General features: G+C 29.1%; 4 protein-coding genes across 4 annotated transcripts; all 4 read right to left on the reverse strand.

Annotated features, from left to right (window-relative positions):
• Positions 1–3: 3 nt before the first annotated feature.
• Positions 4–11,030, reverse strand: LOC125064008. Its single transcript, XM_047670770.1, has 7 exons — positions 10,953–11,030; positions 10,818–10,864; positions 10,385–10,466; positions 9,741–9,845; positions 8,879–8,965; positions 393–505; positions 4–304 (listed from the first exon to the last, which is right to left on the reverse strand). Exons 1-7 carry the CDS (start codon positions 11,013–11,015, stop codon positions 79–81), a joined length of 723 nt encoding a protein of 240 aa, XP_047526726.1. The 5' UTR covers positions 11,016–11,030; the 3' UTR covers positions 4–78.
• A 155-nt stretch (positions 11,031–11,185) lies between these two features.
• Positions 11,186–12,517, reverse strand: LOC125064351 (endocuticle structural protein SgAbd-6-like). The gene is made up of 3 exons (XM_047671340.1): positions 12,502–12,517; positions 11,938–12,074; positions 11,186–11,396 (listed from the first exon to the last, which is right to left on the reverse strand). Exons 1-3 carry the CDS (start codon positions 12,502–12,504, stop codon positions 11,186–11,188), a joined length of 351 nt encoding a protein of 116 aa, XP_047527296.1. The 5' UTR covers positions 12,505–12,517.
• A 1,119-nt stretch (positions 12,518–13,636) lies between these two features.
• Positions 13,637–15,121, reverse strand: LOC125064352 (endocuticle structural glycoprotein ABD-5-like). The gene is made up of 4 exons (XM_047671341.1): positions 15,104–15,121; positions 14,617–14,744; positions 14,049–14,238; positions 13,637–13,793 (listed from the first exon to the last, which is right to left on the reverse strand). The coding sequence occupies exons 1-4, from the start codon at positions 15,119–15,121 to the stop codon at positions 13,746–13,748; spliced, it is 384 nt and encodes a 127-aa protein (XP_047527297.1). The 3' UTR covers positions 13,637–13,745.
• A 5,697-nt stretch (positions 15,122–20,818) lies between these two features.
• LOC125064003 (endocuticle structural glycoprotein SgAbd-5-like) lies at positions 20,819–22,454 on the reverse strand. Its single transcript, XM_047670766.1, has 4 exons — positions 22,386–22,454; positions 22,156–22,283; positions 21,574–21,760; positions 20,819–21,112 (listed from the first exon to the last, which is right to left on the reverse strand). Exons 1-4 carry the CDS (start codon positions 22,410–22,412, stop codon positions 21,056–21,058), a joined length of 399 nt encoding a protein of 132 aa, XP_047526722.1. The 5' UTR covers positions 22,413–22,454; the 3' UTR covers positions 20,819–21,055.
• Positions 22,455–24,524: the final 2,070 nt, after the last annotated feature.

The raw sequence follows: 24,524 nt of genomic DNA on the forward strand, positions 1-24,524 counted from the left end.
AATCAGTATATAAATGTTATATACAGTTCATGAGTATTGACCTAGTTACATTTATGTTCCCATCATAAATTTAATGTTTTAGCCGAGAAGAGATGCTACTACCGCAGAAGGTACAGCGCCGCCTGGACCTTGTTCAATTTGAGGTTGGAAACCATTCTCATCAGCGATGTAGGTTACGGTATAAAGAACACCATCGGGACCAACCCAGGAGTATTTTCCTTGGACTGCAATTGCCTCATTTTCGGTTCCTTGGTTCTTCAATTGTCCCACTTCTTCGTGCTTACTTCCATCGGATAATTCCCAACTGGAAGACAAAAATATTTAAAATTTAGGTAAGAGGCCAAGAGTAGTTTATATCAGGTTATTTTTAGTAAGATTTTAATTGTTCTTACGCGAAATTGTAACCGTCGAGGCCCCCATTGCTAGTATCATAACGAACAATTTGAACATCTTGGGGATTTTGAGGAGCAGCAGCCACGGCAGCTACGAGAGCGAGGACAACGAACTGGAAGATAAGGTTTTGTTAAAGATAACCAAATTTAATTCTCACAACACTTAGTCCTATAAACTGTTAATCACTTCACTTTTTACTAACCAGCTTCATTTTTTTGTTGTTTTGATATCGACCGTCGTCTTCAAAGAATAGTTGATGTGTGGTATGATTACGTATCTTAGCGTCCCTCTTATATATGTAAGTATTTCTTCTATTACTTAGATTGCAACATGTTTGGTCCGTCGCGGTGCTTCTTATTATACGCAAAGCAAAACACAGCATCTATCATAGATGTATCTATAGTCGAGCAAGCTTATTGTACTTCGCCTATTGCGAATACATAGACGACGCGGTACATGGGTTTGTAAACGACTAATATGACCTATGTTTTTATTAAGTAATAATAAAACTACAAATGTCAATGTTAATAGTTATTGCATGAACTTAGTTATTTTCTTTTTTAAATAAAACAATTTTATTAATTGTTTAATGGTGTAATTTGTTGCATACGATGCCTTGTTATCACCTATTAAATATTGTAACATTTTATTAATCGATTTTTTTCGAAATTTGTTTGATTATTTTGTGAGTGATATCGTGTAACAAAATAAGTTTGACCCAGCTTTGACGCGGAAGATGCTCTATTACAAAGTCGTTCATTAATTAGTAGGCTCTATGATACGTGGTCGTAAACATAATTAATGTAAATTGGAGCAAAGCAAAAAACATAAATATGCATAATGGTGTATTTAATATGAAAAACATGCCGACGTAAGACTTTTTTTTGATATAACTTACATGTACTTGTATCAAAATGTTTTATAACAATACTTTAATAGTCTCTTATACCAACACTAATTTATGTTGCTAAAAGGTAAATGTAAAATTATTTCGTTAGCTGTACAGAATGAGACAAAAAAACTGATTAAATATGATATACGTCGTAACTTAATTACTCTACGTATTTTCAATGTTATTATTTGCGGCTATTCCCGCGAAGTTGTATCTGATTTGTCATCTAACTACTTCTTATACTATTTAGTAGTTTATAATAACTATGTATGTAGAGTATTCTGGAAGGAACGGCTCTAACAAATATATAATTGTAAACCGCGTAAATACTAGGTAGTAGGGCTTTGTGCAAGCCCTATCAAATATTTTACCCCAACCAGTAAATAATTAGTATTATTATGTTTGAAGAGTGAGTGAGCCAGTGTAACAAAAGGCCCAAGGGACACCTCTGTTTCCAAGGTATGTGCCGCATTAGCGACTTAAGGATTGGGTAATATTTCTTACAACGCCAAGGTCTATCGACTGTGATGACCACAAACCGTCAACTTGCCCTTTTGCCTGACCTGGATGCATTTAAAAAAAGTCCTCTCATCCGAAACAGACGTCATTTAATCTTAAATAAATTTAAGTTTTACTCTAGTTAAAACGATTTAATCAATGTTTGTCAGCTTAATTAAAAATATGTAATTTACGATGTTATAAACCTTCATTGACGCATATGTTCGTACATTCAAGTAGGTATTTTAAGGTTATGGGAACTCAGTACAAGTGTTATTCGGCCTTTACATTTCCAAGTACTCGATGTTATTTAGAAGATGATACTTTTAAATTATATTCCGCGTTAAAAACAATTCTTATTTAAATAAGAATAAAGCCCACGGTATAAAATATGCGTGTCGTGTATTAATAAATGCTCATGCAGCAATTTTATGTTGATTATGACGAGGAAAGGTCAAGGATACTTTTTGCGTAGAATAATAATATGTGTCCAATTGGTTTCTGATGAGTCTTTTAGGAAAGAGCGATCTCGTAAGAACATGAGAAAATAACTGCTCATTCCAATTGCTTTATGTAATTATCTACTTAGAGGCTATCTGTTATTAGAAGGCGAATTGCGTTTGTGTTTCAAGTTGCTAATGTATAATTGCACAATTAATTAAGGATTTTTTTTTGATTTCGAATAAATCATGTTCATCTATGGGACATCAAGATTTTGAAATATGGAAATAAAATGGGGGCACTCAAAAATATGGTTCTCTAGTTTTTATTTTAAGGGGTCAATGCACTCTCTTAAATTCACCCATTATCAGTAATTGGTTTGTCTTTTTAAAAAGGACAAAAAGATAAATATGTATCATATGTTTTTGAATAGTTGCGTTTGAAAAACAAAATAAATAGTCGCTCTTATTTTTTTTTATTTAGTTGCACTATTTGATAAGCAATCAGCCAGCCTGGTGGTAAGTGGTCACGACCGCCTATAGATATTGAAATTGGCACAGTAAGAAATAATAACTTTTGTATATCGCCAATGTACCTCCTAGTTAAATATTTGTAAAAATTTGGACCACTAATAATGATTATAATATTATTATACAATTATTATTAAATTGTGTAAAGTGTTTGTATAGTTACACAATTATTTGTCTTCCTCTTTCAAATGTCAAAATCATGAGGACAGAAAGAGATAAATCAGTGTGAAACTATTCACCGATTCTAAAACGTTTACTAGTAAGGCGGTTAATGTTTGCTTGTAACATAAAAATTTTGCAATGTTTTAGTTAAACTTTAAATTCATTTATAGGATTTGGCTTAATAGTAATTTACTTACTATAATAATAGTACTTAGTAATTTTGTCGTAGTAATATACTACAAGAATACAATAAAATGTAAACAATTTTAGACCCATAATGATAATTTGTCGGTTGCAAAATTTACAGAAAATATTAAATTAAGAACCCTTCATGGCGGTATTGGTCGTGCCGACCAGTCGCATTACGTCATAGATTGTTGAACCGAAGACGTGCGCCTGACCTCCGACACTAGTTTTGCCTTCCTAAACCTATCATTTTAGGTCAATCTTTCCATTTATTACGATAGATTCCCAAACATATATAAACGTTTCATTAGTAATTTCCAATATTGTACAAGGTCGTTGTGTGATATAACTTTGAAGTATGATGACATAAAGGCATACATTAACCGTGGATTCATGAATATGTTGTTTAATTTAACTAGTGTTCACTCGTTGGTCAACATTCGTTGGAAAAATAAGAAAAATAAGACTCAACTAGACGATATTTTGTCTGTATGACTATAAAAAGAAACAACCGTCAAAACAAGCATAATTGATTTTTAACTTTGACATGACGAGTGTTGTCATTATTAGTATGAACGGAAACTACGAATGTTTCATGTCGAATATTTATGAATAGTGTGTGTGTATTTGTGTATGTGAATGTGTCAATCGCAATGCAATACAATGTGTGTGGTATATATATATAAATATTTTTAACTGAATTTATTTGTAATGTATATTATAGAAAAATTTTAGCTTTCTGCACTCCATACACACTCCATACAGACTCCACAATTTCAGACTCCACCGTCCGCATAATTTTCGTAACAAGTTTTCTCTACACGCATTAAAATGTAAATGATATCTGTTATTAGTATATGAATGTGGAAAAAAAAGTGTTGATTACAAACTGGATATAGATTTCATTCTGAAGTAAAGCCCCTCCTCTTAAGTATAATGGACCACCATCTCATCCCAGAAATAGTCAATATCAAACTGTTAATCCATCATCAACAAAATATTACTTTTTACGTTATATATTGGTATATTTATAGCGACATATAATATATTTATAGCAATTTTAATATTGGCGTTTTTTATGTGAAGCGCAATAATTAAACATTTTATTAAATTTTACCCACGTTTTGTATATTTAAGAGACTTTTAAAATAGCCATTCAAAATAACTTGTGATACTTGGGCCTACTTGAATAAATTATGTTTTGATTTGATTTGTCTCGTTAACCTTGGCTGTCGAGTAAAAGTAACATCGGATGAATTTATTTAAAAAGTTGTTTGTGGAATATGTCGTATCGCATATGTTTTTCTAAGTTTTGTAATAAATTAATTGATTCAGAATAAAAATGGCAATTAAAAATTTTGTGGAAAATCTCTAAAAATCATAATACTTTTGACCAATTTTTGGCTCCAGCAACCAATCTAAAATTTATTAACTGCGAAACTTGGTAGTACTCTAATCCTTTACTATCTCATTCAAAAATTTTGGGATCTGCAGCTTCAGAAGCTACTACTACTACGACCAAAAATAAGGTAGCTGTGTAGAGTAAATTAATTTAAACGCAAATATGTAACTTAATATTATATTTATATCAAATATGAAATGTAAACTATTCAGGTCATTTACTTCGTTTCGTTAGCATTACATATCTTTGAGACTTCGTCTTTGTAACGCAGCCCACAGTTATGGGTAAGATATCATCGAATTGATTGTTCTATCAAATGTCTAAATCTTAAAGATCGATCGTGCAAACATTTTTGTCAGATGTTCTATTCCGATTATATAACACGAAATATGTTTGTGTAACATCTCCGCGTGAACCATAACAACGAAATAATAGGTGTCTCGGACAACAGTAAAAGTGTACACCTTATTGTTGTAATATGAAGATCTTATTTAGAAATCAGTCTGTTAATGTAGAAACAAGAGCCAACGATTCATAAGGTGTATCTTACAGTGTGAAAATATGATTTTTTATGAATAAAAATATTATGTAAATGTATGAGTCTAGATATATATATGTAGATAGCCATGTGGTTAGATTACGATTCTTAACTAAATAAACATAGCCACACACCACTGAATTTTCATGTGCTTAATTTGTTTTTACTAATTGATCTTAAGCTAGTAATTCAACTTTTCTCTTTTTGAAAGTGGTCAAATAATAATCATTCCATACATTGCCAATGTTTCCACAGCTTGCACTTACTCACTTTTTGAACTGAAACACAATAATACTAGGTATTGTTGTTTTTTAGTGGTAGAATAGCTGATTTTCTACCCAGGCGGATGAAAGAAGAGAAGGCTTTTACATTACAATTACAGGCTGTTACATTACAATGAAAAGCTTGAACGAGTCATACGTTACCTATACTGATCTGATCTGATACTGACTATATATCTTTATTATGTTATGTACCTAGAATAATTAGCTGTGAATAAGTCATTAATATCTAACTATACAATATAAAGGTATATCACATTATCATATCATATCACAACAAAAATGTTGGTAGGAATGTGGTTTTATTATTCAATATATTATCTTAAATTATATTATGTAAGCACTGGGATTCTTATAGATTAGTATCTGAATAAAATTAGTAGTTCCTAGGAAATTACAAAACGTACTTTTTGTTGCATAACAGTTATATTATTCTGGATTCACGTAATAGCCACCTACTAATTCAATTGATATGGAACTTTATTTACGATAGTTTTACGTTTTTTGTTGCAGATTTATTTTAAATACAAACTTTTGTGTCAATGCAATGGGTGAACGTTTCTCAGTCCGCAATGTTACATAGTTAAAGCCTGCTAAAACAATAGAAGATAGACAAAAACTTTATTTAAAAGTCTATTTATGTATATAAATTCTAAAAAATATTCCGCATTGTTTAATTTTTTTCACATAGCATTAATAATTAACAAAGTAATCCAAATATTAATTTTAATAATATTCCATTCATTATAACTCTCGTTTACACTTGGACTAGATGTTTTAGAGATAGATAATGAATAAACGATAAAAGGAGGGATGAGTGTTAATATGTAGGTAACAGCAGAATACGGACGTAGTGATAGTTTGACTTTGATACTTATTACAATGTGTTATTTATACTGTCATTAATTTAAAAATATATTAGAAAAAAAAAAATCATTTTTACGCTTACGGTCTGAACGAAGAAGCAAGATGTAACTATATCTGATATATAAAAATGTAACGAAGGTTGTATATTATATGTTTGATTAATATACTTCGACACCGTTTGATCTAGTAGTCACATATTATATGTATTATGTATATTCGCATAGTTAAGGCTTTATACTATCTGCTCCGTCGTGACTCGCTACTGGATTTCATTGCAGCACATCAGCTTCAATTCCATTCAAGCAATCACCATATCAATAAAATTGTTATACTTGTACTCTGTATACAGGATAACGTATTTACTCGTAGAATTTTATTTAGTGAAATTAAGACAAAATAAATTCTGCCTAAATTTTAATTCGTGTTAACCTTAATCTAACATAATAAATACTTACAGAGAATGATTGATCATTAAATCGTAGTATAAAATAATATTTTGGTAAACATCCTTGTGTTTCGAAATATTAACCACTTGTGATTATTTACTTCATTACCAAAATAAATCTTCCGACGTGTCCATACATACTAACTTTAATATTAAAATTATAGCCTTCGGCCATACGATTGGATATGTTTAACATTGAAAATAATGTTATAATGCCTTATACAATTCTATGGACTGGTTTTTGCATTGTTAAATCTTTGATATTATTAAAATAATAATAAGAATTTATTATTATTAGTTTTATAACAATATAATGCTCAAATTTTGTAATTTCATTTAATATTTTCTATAAATATTTCTCGTAATAATAAAGGTATGTGAAACAAAAACTTTCAAAGTGCTTTTAGTCCATATTTTGAAATGAATGAATTAGTCTGGTTTTATAATTATAAATCATTGAATTGAGTTTTGAGGTATGAAATTTTAATTTATAAATTTACTTGTTTCGAAAACAAATTGTACCAAATTATATAATTATACACGATCAAATACAAACATATAAACAGACAATGTATTTTTATTGTAAATTTTAAGGGTATTGTATATAAATAGTATATACTCGTAATTAATATAATCTACCTTCCTAAACACGCCGTATAAAAACTACGACCATATATTTTTTTATGCCATTTTTGGTGATAATCATCGACGTATTTTATTTCTATGAATAAAATTTTATTATACTAGTTACCTTTAAGAAATGATTTGTTTTATAAAAAACCAGTCAAGTGTGAATCGAATTCGCGTGCAAGGCGACTTGCATTTGTATATAATATATAGATAAAAAGAAGACAAAGATTATGTGTGCCCAATTATGTTAAGATAAAAAAAAACCTAAAGAATAAAAAACATAATATGAATTATCATTAGATAACCTTAGAATTTTAATTTTTTTTTTAAATAAGAAAAGATTCAACTTAACGATGTGAATGCAAATGTGATTTATAAATACTAAAAAAACAGTATACAATTATAATATTATTAATTGGTTGGGTTGAAATTTCTCATCTATTCTTGGTGATCACCAAGCGAAATATCAGTTCAACCGGTTGGGTGGAAATGGTAAAGTTTAAACCACATTTACATGAAATGATTTATAAAAAATTTGCTAAATTTGACCAATCAATTTGACAACAGGTACAACAGATACCGTATGCAATATGTCATCTATTCAATAGGTCAAGTTTCTAAAATAGTTTTACAAAAATATATAAATTATCATATAGCATTAGCAGCCCGTAAATGTCCCACTGCTGGGATAAAGGCCTCCTCTCCTTTGAGGAGAAGGTTTGGAGCATATTCCACCACGCTGCTCCAATGCGGTTTGGCGGAATACACATGTGGCAGAATTTCGTTGAAATTAGACACATGCAGGTTTCCTCACGATGTTTTCCTTCACCGTCGAGCACGAGATGAATTATAAACACAAATTAAGCACATGAAATTTCAGTGGTGCCTGCCTGGGTTTGAACCCGAAATCATCGGTTAAGATGCACGCGTTCTAACCACTGGGCCATCTCAACTCATCATATAAATAATTATATAAAATAACATGTAACAATATTCAAATTCTACCTACTTGACTAAAATAATAATTATTCCGGTTGTTTTTGATGAAATTTAATTTAATAATTTTCACATATTCTTCGTGTATTTTGAGAATTTAAATACTTTGATTTTTCAACTATGAATGTGTAAAAAATATCAATCTCAGTAGTTACAGAGACAAGGGATGCGATTTATATATACTACATAAAATCAATACACAAAAAAAGATAATAGGTATTAATATACTATAATTAGTATTGAATTTGATGCCAATTTGGAGTAAAAAATGACCACCTCGTTGCGGCTAGCTTTTATAAGCTAATTTACTGCTTTATAGCCGTAAATTCCCAGACCCTGAATTTAAAACTCAGGTCTGATCTTTAAAGTTTACTGTCTAAAAACTCCGTAATTAAGCTAACCCAAAAAGCGACATGAAATAGTTATAAATATAATATATAGGTACATGTATAAACTTGAAGATAATACATTTGTATTTAAAAAGGATGGTGGATTGGAGGTTTTTATTAATAATTGATATTTGGTGCAGTTTATCAATGTATTTATAAAAATTAAAAAGAAGCGACAACTCTATCAAGTTCGTCTTCAGTAAAGCAAAGTAGCATGAAGCAATATACTCTACGCCTATCCACGTGGTTCGTTGCATCTGATGACATGTAATGCTCCTCGTCTGGCGAATACTGGCTTACATCTACCTTACATACCTGTGAAGGAATCAAGGAATTCACCAATTTTTAATGTGAATTAATTCTTTCTCAATTGTTTATAATATCAACGAGAATAATTTTAATGCGTCTATAAATACTGGTTTTTTTTTTTAATTTATATTTATATAATAAGTAATTGAATTCTTTCTTTGTATTTCTCCTGAATTGAGCATCTCGATTTTTAATGTAATTCTAATATAACATCAGCCCTGGGAAGATATTTACAATAAAGTTATGTTATTGGATAATTAATGTCTGTTTGTGTATTTTTTTTATTCCATATATAGGTAGACATTGGCATTTAAGCGTCAATAGCGCAACGACTTACGGGCCTCCTAGAGATGTAAAAAGTCGCAGGGTCGATCCTGACCCCTGGTTCCCCCTATGGTCTATGGTTAGGCTATGATCATCCCCACTCCCAACACAAGCTATAAGCTTAAGAGGAGGGGTAAATAAGAATATTAGTAATTCCTTAATTATTACGGGGCATTGCTAATTTAAAAACAAAAAAACACTTAACCTTCAATACAGCGAATGAGATTTTAGATGTTATATCACTGGCTCACTATACCTTTGAATACAATCCAGAATTTTGGTGGTAGAATAACTGAGGTGGCAAATCAGATAAAACATAACAGTTATTTTTTAACAAGTCCAGTAGTATTTTACTGAGACGAAAAATACAAGAAAAGTACAAGTTAAGAGAGTTAAATAGTTTAAATAAACAAAAAAAAGGGAAACATGTTTAACATAACAACAGTTTATTACTTACTTTAACTCCGTTTTCATTATAACAATTTAATTCTTCAAAGTGACTATTTAGTTTTGACTTTGGATATTTAAAGTAGCGTCTCAACTCAAAGTAGCGTCCTAAGTGCTAGAAAAAATACACTAAAATTCTTACAATCCTTAATGCTAGTTTTGGTTGTTTGAATTGGTCATTTTTAATGAGACAGATAAGGAAATGGACCACCCGGTTTTACCTTCACCCATAGTCATTGGATACGTTTAAAACAATGTTATTGACTTCTTACAGTGCATACGATACATTCTTACAATATTATACGTACGTAATAACGTACGTACGTGCTTTCAAAAATAGGATCTAAAAAGAATTTATATTTTTTCGTGAACATTTATTTTATTTCTCCTCCGAAAACTGTTTTACAAATAATTGCTTTATTTGTTGCTCTATGTAATCCTTTTATGTTTATAATTGTCTTAGATTGCCTCAACTATTAACAATCGGTATGTATGTGGTCAAGTCTAATGTCAATAAAAGAAGAAATAAATATGTTCTTTGATTGTGACCTCCCTCGGTCATATCGGACAAATACTAGCAGTTACAACAGAGCAACGATTATAGCGTTGAGAGACTTACAATTGAATATATATAAGTAAACTATAAATAATTACTTCTGGTTCCAAAACGCCACTTTTCCTTACAGTGTCTTGAGGAAATTCACTTGGAAATATTCTTCTTAATTCCAAGTCTTCGCTAAAATATATTGATTGTTTTATCTAAACATAGAATTAAAATATAACTGGGCACTATTTCTGTTTCCTATTTTTTATAAAAATGTGAATGTAAATTGTTGTACTTTAATTAATTTTATATTATTATATAATCATAATTAATTTTATCCCAGAAAAAAATATATAAATAAATACGAAGCAGGCGCTATTCATAATTAAAATTTTAATCAAAACATCCTTTATTCACGTAGGGGCATAAAGGCACTTTTAAATTGTCATCTTACACAGTTGAATTAAATTTAAAATGATCACCGGTTAAAGTATCTAATAATATGTAGGTACGCATCTTGATAAAGTATGACAAAATACTTACTAAGTATAAATTTCGCAATCACAGTGTTTTACAAGGCAATGTAGTATCTAAAACATTTTCAAAAACTTTAAATACTCATGATTAATATAAGTAAATAAAGGTATGTAAGTTTAACATGCACTCAAAATGACTCACGAAATAAGTGAATAGGCAAAATATTAATTTGAACATTACGTCGCTGTCAAAGAAAACTTGCATCGTTTATTCAAAACATCAAAACGTATAAAACTGTTAGGTATTATTTATTGTGTAAGTGGCAATTTCGTTTTACGAACAATAATTTCTGATTTTATTTCGTCGGTTTCGTAAAATTTTATTTTTTGTATTAATAAAAACGACCAATAACGTTTCATTGTTTATTTTATAACTTAAACTATTCGTCTATCGTTATATCTAACGTCACCATCGTCTGCCTGTGGTTGGTAACCGTCCGCGTCCGCTATGTATCTCACGGAATGATGACGTCCTTCAGGATCTATGAAACCGTATACACCACGAACCACGAAGCCAACAACACCTTTCGCATTCGAAGCGATTCCTCCGTCTTCCCTTCTAAAAGTTCCATCTATAGTTTCAAACCTAAAACGAAAATTATCATCAAATAAAATATCAAGAACAATCATTTTAATATACATGTTTAACCTTGAATTTTATTCTTAAATTATAATATTCCTCTAATAAATTAACTCTTAAACTATTTATGTAATATAGTTCTAATTTATTCATAAAACTTGTTTATGAGCAGCTACAAATAACATAGCTTAAAAAAATCGATGGCTCTGGAAATTGTCCTTAATTTATTTAATATTATAAAAAACGAGTCTTTAATTTAAATATTTCTATTAAAATTTTAACAAAAATAATGAAGAAACATATTTCTTCAATGTGATATACAGAGACATCTCTGTTATGAAACAGTAAAAACAAAAGCTCAAAGTTATGAGTGACATCCTTATGACAAAGACTTTCATTTTTAGATTACTTGACATGCTCACGACTTGAGACGAACTTATTTGTTATACCTAAGCCTTTTGACAATGATTAAATAAACAATAAATTTTAAGGCATCTTTTCTCCAATGTCCGATTGCATACGCTCATAAATATGTAACAATACTTACTCAAAGCTATATGTCCCTAACCCATTATTATTATAAATATAGTCCTTTACTTGTGTTTCAAGGGCGTCGCACTTAGAAAAAAAGTCGATTATCACATAGACGATGACTGCGTATAGGCAGAAGCGCACACCTTTTACCTGTAACATATAACATATGTCAAGGCCAACTTCTTATTATCTTTAAAAGATCATCATTTTGCTGGAATTCCAAGAGAACAAAAAATATTTATTGAGTCTGTGGATTTCACACACGGATGTAGATGGTATATTATAACGATCCGGAGTAGACGTGACTTATTCGAACAGTCGTGATCGTTCATCTAAGAGGAATATAAGTAGGTTTTAATAAAGTTACACGAAGTTCTTGACTCATATTAATTTCCGCATTTTTATCGATAACGAGCACTTCTTGGACCAAAAAATAAATTGTATCGCATCATTTATATAATTAAAAGTGAAACTCACAGTCGTTTATTAGTTTTAGAAATATTTGATCTCAACTTTGCTTAAGCTTGTTACGTTGTGTTTGAATGATAAATAAATGTAGAAACTTATCTCAACTCACCATAATTTGAAAACGTTTTTTCGTACTGTGTGTCTAAGTAAACTGCGACATTGGTCCAACTGCCCACACCTTATATCCAGTTCCTTAAGAATGTCAACTCTGGACTTCATTCCTTTACAAACAATGCGACGTCAAGGACTATATCATGTCATTGACATCTTAATAGATCAGTGCCAATGAATCTCAATATGTTATGTAAGAAGTTCGTAAAAAAATCGATGTATTAAGCTTAATAGATGACTAGAATCGATCAATCGTTAAAAGCTGCGGTCTGATTATTGAGTTAATTTGCATTTTTTGTTCTTCTGGTTATGTTTATTAGTTTTACTGAGTTGAAATAAGATTAAAATTACATAAATAAATGCTAAAAATATACATTTCTATTATAACTAATATAAATGTATTATAGGACGACGACGATAAACAAATCTATTTTTATTATTGATTATTACATTGCTAGATGTAATAATCATTTTGATTAAATAAACATTTTCGAAAATATTCCTGTAATAAATCGCAATAAATAAAAAAAAATAACTTACCGAGAGAGATCATTTGTGTGATTATATTTAATTTTAATGACTTTTAGTGAAAATAACAATGACTATTCCACTAAGTATGTTTCATAATTATTTATATATTTTAATATATAATATAATATGCGATCTAAAGTATACCTTAAACAATGTCTGTTATTGTTATGTGATTAAATTAAAGCCGTGTATATCTGAGTTAGAATTGTAACAGGAATGTATCATCAAATAAGAGTAAAACCTCTTTTTACTATACTTTTTATTAGAGTATAAAGAAAACAATTAAAAAAAGATGTCAGTATATTTTATTGATTTTAAATAAAGATATAACAGAAATGAAACAAATGATAAACGCAAATAATAATTCGAGTCATTAGTATATTTTGTAAAAAAAAAATACACATAAACCAAATCTCTAAGTCAGTTTTTGTAATCATTACGTAAATGTAACTTTAATATTCTAAACTGAAACAACTTCTGAATTCCAAATTTAAAAATAAAATTTATTACTTTTCTTGTTTATATATTATTAAAAAAAAAAAAAAACAATATAAAACTCGAATAATGACTGATTTGATTTTTATATTGTTCATAAAGTGAGCTTGCTTATTAGTGATTTTATTTATTCTATTAGAACTATTACCATTCATAAGGAGTAACCAATTATTACTTTAATTCAATATTTAAAAATAAATATATGTAGATAATTCATCAGCCTAGCAGAGTTGCGAGAACAGCTGAAGATACTGGTGCAGGTGGCTGTAATATAAAAACAAGATATTTGATATAATTGATTCCTCATAATGTAATATATATAGCTATAAGTGCATATTGTTTGGCTAGGTACCAGTTTTTAAAAATTAATCTACTGCCAAAAACGAATACATTGTATTGTCTATGATAAATTTGTTTTTTAGTTTACTTTTCGTCGAGTCCGTCTCCACTTCGTCATTAAATTTATTCAAATTTTATTTACACAATTAGAATTAAATTTCTATTTGGAATGTAACTTACAAATGAATATGGTGGTGGGCTAGTTAAAATGTTATATCCCTTCTCATCTGCAGTATAGGATACAGTGACCACTTTACCCTCTGGATTATAGTACGAATACGAGCCTCTTACGAGGATATGTTCGGTTGGGAGACCCACATCGGTTAGTGTGCCCGTTTCCTTACGTATTATTCCGTTCGAGGTTTCAAATCTGTAATTTTATTATTACTTGTATTAGTTTCTTCCTTTCGTATGTCCCACACTATAGTATATACATGACTTAAAATATTCTACATAAATAAACATTTCATTTGTATTTGCAATTAAAATAAGTTATTATATTTACAAATGTAATACTTTAAAAACTCTAAGCGAAATTTGAGTACTTGGGATTAATAGAGGGATCAAGGTTCGAGGCCATGAATAAAATAGTGCTCTTTATTTTACATTTTTGATTTTTTCTCTGTTAGTTAATATTATATTCATTAAAGTTCTTAATTTTTCTAATAATGGCAAGGGAATTATATTATTGAGAATGATTGAGTCACACTGATGAGACAAAAGATAAAATTTAAGTAAATGATTATACCTGTAATCATAGTTGCCTCTTCCGTCGTTTGTGTATTCGTATGTTAATATTGTAGCTTCATCGTCCGTCGGTATCGGTGCACATTGATTGATTACAATTACAATAAAAAGCACGACTAAGAAGAGCAACTAAAACAAAACAAAAACACATCTTGAGTGAAACGACACATAGATACACAAAAAACTGCAACAGTTTAACTTACGTTACGAGATATATTTTTGAAATAAATCATTTTTCATGAAATAAAATAAATACACAACTAAACCGAATGAAGATTCGAGATGAAGATAATAAAAAGATTGCCTCAAGATGTTTATATCCAAAATTGATTTAGTATAAAAAAATGTAATATAATTAAAATGTAATCTTGTCCGAAATATATTTTGAAAAGATAAAACCAATTTCTGTTCAAGTTATAAAGTTCAGTTCATATTTAAAAATATTATCTTTTTTATAGTATAGTTTGGCCGGCAGGCAAATGGGCGACCTGATGGTAAGCGGTCATCACTGCGTCATGAATATTGGTGTAGTAAGAAATATTGAGTCTTGTACTTGTAATTACACTGGCTCATTCACCCTTCGTGTATGAGTGGGTGATACCTACCCAGACGGATTTCCACAAAGCCCCACCACCAAGTAAATATTTCTATATTATCTGTCGATATGCCAAAACTACTAAAATTGTCACATATGTATATTTGAATTATTTTATTATTAAATCATGGAGCCATTTTTATTACATAAGGTGTAAGAATTTCTTGGAAATAGAAAAGGAAACACTGTATTTCCTTTCAAAGGTCTACGAAAGTCGATCACGAAAACGTCCAACATACAATACAATACCATAATATTACTTCTTGTCAAATTTCATGTTTCTAAGTCAACGGATCAAAGTAGATTTTGATTCCCTTGGTAGTCTAAATTAGCGAGAATAGTGAGGCGTAAATAGTTTGATAATATGAAAAATAAAATAAAACAGGACGTATAACGTTTGATTTTTTATAGAGTACTTTCATTGCTGAGTACTTATTTTTTAGCATATTTTGCAGCATTTTCGTGCATTTTACTATCCATTACCATTATTAGCATTTAACGTATCACTTGCAACTACAATTGCATATATACACAATATAAGATTTTAAATACATAATACTTGTTTACATGATTAACTTAATTTTATTACAAAGTTTTTTACTTCATTTTAGGGCTTTGGGCATAGGAAAAATGACGGTTATACAGAAGATTTCTGTGTATAGGCGGAGCCACGCACCTTTTACCTATTACAAATAACACATGTCAAGGCCAACAGCTTATAAAACATCATCATTTTGCTGGAATTTAGAGAGAAAAAAGAATATTTATGGATTCAGCCACGGATATAGGTAAGTGGTATTTAATAATGGCTTGGAATATATGGAACTTATTCCAGAATTCGCCATCGTTAGACAAATCTGGTAATTTCCGGTAAATTATATTTATTCCACATACATAACTCAACACACAATAATAAATTGCAATTTTTAAACTTTGTAATTAATATAAAAATGTGTCGGGAAGATGTATACAATACAAATAAGAAAAATATTCATTTTAAGTATATAGTTAAAGAAAAGTGTGAAGGAGAATTGAGTAATATTTGTAGATTTTAATATTAGTAACAAGCACTTCTTATGGAGCAACAGTTAAACGGACATCAACATTGGTAAACTTAAGAATGAATAAATTATCATTTATCTGTATTAGAAAAATGTTATCTGTGAATTATAAATGAATGTAGGAAATAACTTATCATAATTTAAAAGCATTTTTCCAGTGAAAACTGCAAGAATTGCAAAGAACAGAGAAGAATAAGATAAGACGTATGCAATAAAATAACAGGCAACAGTCATAATTCAAATGCACGAAATGGCAAATACAATAGCATGTTCTAATACTAAAGAGAGGTAATCTTAATCTATAATAATTATTATAAATACGAAAGTAAATCTGTCTGTCTGTATGTTGCTATTTCACGGCCAAAACACTGAACTGAATTTGACGGAATTCGGTATCAAGCAAGCTTAAAATCCAAGAAAGGACATTTGTTTTCTTTAAAATATTAAATCGATTAAGATATTTTTTTATTTGTTATTTGTCTTTATGTAAATTAATAATAAAATTATCAAATATAATGGTTAAATTATAGGGTGATATTTTATAAAATATGATAGGTTACTTATTAATCATTAAAAATAATATTCTTATCCGAGAAAACGAAATTGAAATACCACTCTGCCAAAATTTTCTATTTCAAATCAAAGATTACTCTAAAATTGATTGGTTTCATAAGAGTTGTGTATTGGCTAACTTCGTATATTTTACGAGGCAGCATTTTAGGTACCGGAATAATCATTATCGATTATTTCATATATTCCGTACAAATATTTGTTATTGTAGGTACTGCTCGTACGTAACTTAGCAAATATATTTAACAGCCTTTTTTTTATATAACTACTGCTGTTTTTATTTGATTTTACTCGGTCCTCTATGCCGTATAATAATTTTATACGATAAAATAAAAAAAATATATATACATTCTATAAATTATCTTAATTAAAAAAAAATATATAGTACCTAAACATTCTATTCGTCAACAGTTTTATTATTTTTTAATATCGTAAAATATATAATGACCTAATATAAATTGAATGAACATTTCATACAAATATATAAATTATCTAAATAAAATTGCAGCATAGATGTATACTAGTAAAGAAATTGTCAACGTTTATTGTAATATTAATATTTTATTAAATAAGAAAAATGCTATTTGTAAAATTGAAACTAAATAGCTTTGACATAAATGTATTCTGGGCAATAATTTAGCTACTTATCAATGAACGGCTGAAATTTTACTCGAAATAATCCCTTTGGCCATTTCGATATATACGCCCATAGAATGTACAAGGTCAAAACATACCTATGCAGAATATCGTGCGAAATCATCGCACTCGTGCACGTCTCTTAACTTAAATCACACTCTAAAATGTTATATGATCATAACAGTATAGCTAAATACTAACCGGGACACATTAAAAAAAATGTAAAGCTTAACGTGATCAAATAAAAATGTAATGTTAATATTTATTACAAAAATGATAGTAAATTCTTGAGCATTATTTATAGGTATGAAATGGAAAACGCCGATTTATATTTATTACTTTGGAAATTGTGTCAGTAATTTCATAGATGTTAAGATATGTTTGCTTATGACTTTTGAGTACGATAAAAATATAGTGTAGCTATCGTGTGCGGTAAGACGTTGCGTTATAGTAGTTGTTGTCGCTTAATATTTGAATTATATTTTCGACATATCATTAATTACCTTAACAATTTGTTTTATTTGACATCTTAATACAAATATATATAAAATATTTAAACGCCTTTTTTTTTAAAGAATTCACACCGATATAGTTTGACCTTAATTAAAGATTCATAGCAAAACATTAAATCGATTTAAGCGATGTTTTTGCTTATACTCGTCTGAGTAGACTGTCTAGTCTCGAGGCAGCATCTATCTGGGTACTTCCTCATAAGCAGCTTCGACTACTAGGTAAATGTTTCGACCTGAAAGGTTAGAGTCTAATCAGTGACCCATTGTTTTCGTCTTTGTTAGGTAAATGGAGTAGTCAAAGTCAAAATCATTATATAAAAGCATTACAGCACATTACAGCATAAACCTGAGAATTTACATTGTTAGATATTTGTATCAAAGTTTTTAAGACAAAAGTTACGAATTCTGTTTAAGACAGATTTAGAGCTAGAATATTTAATTATATAGGTATTTAAACATTTAAAACATTACGTGTACGTCTTGAATATACTCTCGTTACTTTCCAGGTGTATCTGTGAACTTTCAACATTGTTAATAGATAAGAACATAATCCCAAATTATGAAAAAAAGTTATAAATATGATCGTTAACACAATATAATCATATATAGAGCATGCCAAAGCGTATTGTTTAAAATGCACTAATTTATTACCCATTTTACTGCAATGCCAACAATCAATGAGGTCATTATCTGAAGATGTCTTACGCCAAATCGAATATGGCGTTATACTGGCGGTATACTTAATTTGTCATTGAAATGTATTGTACAAGACAAGTATTGCCCAGGATTGGGTTGCATTAAGTTGTAAGCGTATCTTAAGGTATCTTAAGGTTCGGCGTGGGAATCGTTGGAACGTTTTTTACTTAATATTTTTAGGTTCACTGACCCAGACAGAAAAGATATTATAGAACACAGAAACGTAATTAATTTTGATTAAGAAAAATCTTTGTTAGTTCTAATGCTATTTATAACATTTATATTTCTATTTTTAAACTCATTTATATTTATTAGATAACAAATATAGTAAAAAATTTTTGGTAACAAATTCTAAATATAGACGCATCTAGATAAATGAAGCAGTCTAATAGACGAAACTAACTTATGAGTTCTTTTAACTAAGTGATTCAACGGTGAAATGCTGTTAGCATTCTTGCCACCATTCCACGCGGTCTAGATTCATACAGCAACTATTTTTAATTCATATTTGTATATATTTCAGAACTTAATGTTAATAATTCTTATGTAAATAAAATTATCTACTTTGATAAAAAAATAAACTTATGAGTTATGTAATCATAATTTAAATGTAAAGTTTATAACATTAGAATATGTATATAAATTTTAAACGTGTGGATATCATTATTTTGCAATAAATGCGAAGTCAAATATTATCAGGTCGTTGACACCATAATGACTTCAACTTACATAATACTTAATGGTTAATATGTATAATTTTATTAGTAAGGCTGAAATGTTGCCTTATTTTGTACAAACTTATCTTTTTAAACATCTTTATCTATATAAATAATAATAAATAAATAAGAAGGAATATATGATTGTTAAAACCCTCAGGAAGTTTTTATTCATTTCTCAATGGTGATAATATAACTTAAAAGAATCGATTTAATAACTCTATACATAAAACAAGGTAATTTGTTAAAATTCGTTATAGAAATAATAATATTGTTATGTTATCACTTGCTTTGTGCAAGCTCCTCTGGGTACGTGCCACCGACACATCTGATGTTCAAGCGCCAAAAAGCAGTCCGTAGTGTGTTTGGGATTCGGTTTGAAATGTGACTAAACCAGTCACTATAGGCACATGGGTCATAATATCTCAGACGATGTAAGGAATGTTTATTATTTCTTACAAACCCAATGTGTATGAGTAGTAGTGATCACTTACCAGCCGGTGGCCGATTTGCCGCCTACCAATTACACAAAAAATATATGGTAATATTAAAATTAGACGGCGACTGCATTTTACCTCGACTGCGCCATTGCTGCAAGTAAACCGCAAATCTCGCATTAAAAGATAAACCAGAATTGTAGCGCTGTAGGACAATTATTGTAATTGTGTCGACGTTATACTTTTTTATTTAAAAAAAATTGCTTCCTTTATTGAAGTTTTTATTTTTTCTTTCATTTCAAATTTCACTGAGAAATTCATAAGATCCATTACAACATATTATATCAATTTACCTTAGGCTGATTCATTTGTAACACAATGTTAATATTTATCACAATATTTGTAGTAAAATTTAAAGTTCTATAGGTAATAGATATAAATTGTAAAACGACTATTTAAATTTAACTATGGAATTTGTTTCATAGTTTTATAGATATTAAATGTATTCGGTTACGACTTTGCCGTAAGATAAATATTAACCTATAGAGTGCGGTCAGCCTTTACGCATTGCGTGTTAAAATAGCGTTCACACATCTTTACATTTCAGTTTATTTATACATATGTAGATATATTTACTTGAAACCTAATATTTAGCTAATACCTACATGTCTCGAGATTTTTATAATAAATTGCATTATAACCCTAAGCAACGAACACAATCTTAAAAAGTAATTTATAATTCGACGTGATGTGCAATAAAATGAAGCAATAAAATAAAATAATAAAAATTATATATCAACACTGTCATTTTTTACTTGATTTCAAAGATGTATTTTGTTTTTGTAAATTATTAAAACAATCATAAGTTTTGTTTCAAATTATATTTCACTCAGTAAGCCGTTACATTCATTAAAATAAAATAATTTTAAACAATATTAAATACCTTTTTATTATTAAATAAATTAGGTAAACGCCAAACTTCCATTTGAATGGAGTGTTTGTGTGATAATGTTTGAAATGTTTAATATATTCGCGTATATTAGGAAAAAAATCACAGTAATCAAATCATACTGTGAATATTATCACAAACACACACAAATATTTGCCTTATCGACGCCTTTGACCGACAAGTATTTGTCAAATTTACGTACTAACTATTAAAATACAAGGCGTGCACGCTTAGGTAAGTGAATTGCCGACAGAAAGAAGAACTTTCTTTATTTCCCCAGAAGCGTTGCTAGGACAGCTGGAGACACCGAGTCCGAGTAGACAGACTGAAATAAAAAAAACAGTACGAAATATAGTACATATTTATAATTTTAAGAAATTAGAGTATAAGAGTTTAAAAAAAAAAACATGAGAATAAAGCCTAAAAAAAATAATATAAAAAAAATAATAAAATAAAATAAAGAATAAAGTGGGCCCTCGCGGCTTTATTCTGATGTTTTTTTTAATAATCAAAAATCGTGATCTTAACCAAAGTTTGCAGGTTCAAACCAGGGCGAGCACTACTGAATTTTTATGAGTTAAGATTTTGTTTATATATTTGCTCGTGTTCGGTGGTGAAACAATACATTGTGAGCAAATCTAAATCTGTCGGAAGAAAATCTGGCATGTGTGGCAGATACATATCTGCGTTGGAGCAGTGTGGCGGAAACTTCTTTTCAAGGTGGCCTTAGACCAGTAGTACGACATTTACAGGCTTAAATTCATATTTCTATTATTTTTAACTTACGATTGCGACAGATGGTGGTTTTATTATTCTATATCCCTTGTCATCAGCAACATAGTACACAGTTATCAAAACTCTATCAGAATTTATGTATGAATATGACCCTTTTACAAGAATATGTTCGTTCGGCAAACCCACGTCGACTAGTGTACCTGATTCTTCTCTTATTATTCCGTTTGATGTTTCAAATCTGTAATTTTCAAATTGTTTGCCTTATTTAGATTATACAATATAATATAATTATACAACTGCAAAGTAATTATACAAAATTTAAAATAAAAAATATTTAGTTTTAAGCTTAAATATTAAGTTTTTGTATTTTAAGACGAAAACATATTGTAATTGAAATTATATAATTGTCTTTCGTTCAGATTTTACTAATCAAAATTTCTATTTTAACCTAACGTTCCTATGTTTTACTAATAACAAAATATATTTTTGATAAGCACTTGTTAGTAATATTAGAATATATATTTACCGAATCGAATGAGAACAATTTAGCAGACTAAGAAGCAAATTATTACATGCATGTATTAAATGTTAGGCTTGTAATATTTCATTAGTTAATAAGAAGAGAGACTATACCTGTAATTGTAGCCACCTTTTCCGTCGTTTGTGTAGTTGTAGCTTAATATTGTAGAGTCGCTATCCTTTGGCAACGGTGCACAATAAACTACCACTAGTATAGCAGAGAGAAACAGTTCATAGTGCATCTAAAACAAATCAAATAAATCATTTTAAATATAGCACAGACCATTGCTTTTTATTTAATTTAAAATATTTAACGATAAAATTCTTTAATAGTTAAGATTTACCATATAGTTTATTTTTAAACAAATCATTAGTTTGCAGGTAATAACAACGAGTTTAGAACTAAGCTTGATGAAGATTCGTGAAGCAAAAGATAATTGGGTTGCCATGAGTCGTTTTTATACAAGGCATTGTAATATATAATAATAAATAAAATATACATAGAGTTTTATATATACGGGGTAAAGACGTTCGTTTTATTATATATAACTGGAACTGTTTACGGACATAGTGATCATAAAACCAGAAAACGCCATCAGGGTTCCGATTCGTACAACATTGACATTTTTTTAATTTTAAGAGACTCATCACTCAGCATATTTATTGGATTTTGAGAAATGCCGATTAATAGAACTTTCTAATTATTCTCAATAATTTATCATATATGTATACAAAATATAGGTATATAAAATAATTTAAATATACGCTGTCCATACAAATTGTTTGTGGCATTGTGTCTATGACGCTGGAGCTATTATTTCCTTGAATGGCCAGGCTCAGTCTTTGATAGCTCAAAGACTTACCTAGCGGTAATCGCCAAGTCATCAGAAGTTAGTTTTAATAGGAGTATCCGTACTAATCTTTCGTTCACTAAGCAAAAACAAGTTTCCGAGCGCAGCAGCCGAGGGGCTAGCTGCCTCAACATCGCACGTCATACGGCAAAACAACAATAACATTCAACGGAGCGCGGCTTTATAACAGTATACCCTCACATATAAAAATGTTGATTCATTTCATGCATTTAAAAACATTCGATTATTAATTGAACAAATAATATACATTTTTTTCTTTTTTTTTCATCACAAACATTGGAACAAAATTGAGCATAAATTTATTTGTTTTTGTTCTATTTTTGCTTACAATAATTGTACATAGAATGGCAACGAAGACGAATTGCACGTTCCTACTTTAATTTATGTTATCACATAAGTGACTGTATGTCATTGTTGATAATAAAGAAATTTTTACTTTAAACCTAAACCTAGTATTAGTTTTGTAGAAAAGGTCGAATATTAAATTTTATTAATAACATAAAAATAGAAACTCCCAATCTAAACATTACAACAAAAAGCGGCTTAAATTTTTTTCTTCAATATTAACTGGGACCAAATGGAAAGTATTCCTCTCCTAAAAAAGAAATAAGTCGATTCATTAATTAAGGAGATCACTGGTATAAAAAAAACAACCGAATAACCCCCTCGAAGCTCCTTCTTTCTTTAAAGTCGCCTATAACTCCTCTAATCGCGATTTGATCTGCACAGTCCACTTACCAAACAAATACAAAACAAGTCAGATGCTATCAACTGAATCGAAAGATTTGGTCATCCTTATCCTAATTTTCCATAAATTTGGATACATAATGTAACCATACAAATCATTTTACTTTTAATAAATCAACAGCCTATGAAAGTTTGTCAGTTGTATTGAAACTTCTTAACCGGTCTATTAATGTTTAGGTGGCAACGAACACAACAATTGTATTGGTTTATAATCAATAAATCATTTATAAATATATATATATATATATATATATATATATATATATATGGTAAGTGATTTTTCTTGAAATGCCGTGGAATATTGATATCAACTTTTGTAAGTTGAATCAACACATAAATTTAAGTAATAATATGACTCTACCAAAGTACATAAAATAAAAAAATCTAGTTTAGTAAACAATGTACATTTAAATGTACACTTATTTATTGAATAACACGACACGTACCAGAATTATGTTGATAATATTACTAATAATTAATTAATAAAACTAAATTGTGTATTCGATTGAAGTTAACATTTAAGCGGTATTTAAGAATAATAGTATAAAATAATAAATAAATAATTGTTGTTATGTGAAACAATTTACATTATTTATATTATATATAGAAAGCATAATAATTCAAGGCATTAAAAGTAGCAAATCAAATGTCAATTGTATTTAATTCAATTAAACTTTACAATAAACCGTTTTAGAGACTAGTCAATATTTAATTTGCATATGAACTATATACTAGCGAAATCTAGATGTCGGTTTGTATATCATATAAAGTTTAGAACAGTATACATCCGTAAGGTTCAAGCTGTCAAAGGCCTTTGACAGCAATTTTTTTTATTAAATAGCAAAAGCCCATTATAATTGTATG

This window comes from Vanessa atalanta, chromosome 5 (genome assembly GCF_905147765.1).
Source record: "Vanessa atalanta chromosome 5, ilVanAtal1.2, whole genome shotgun sequence".
In the NCBI taxonomy this organism is placed as follows: Eukaryota; Metazoa; Arthropoda; class Insecta; order Lepidoptera; family Nymphalidae; genus Vanessa; species Vanessa atalanta.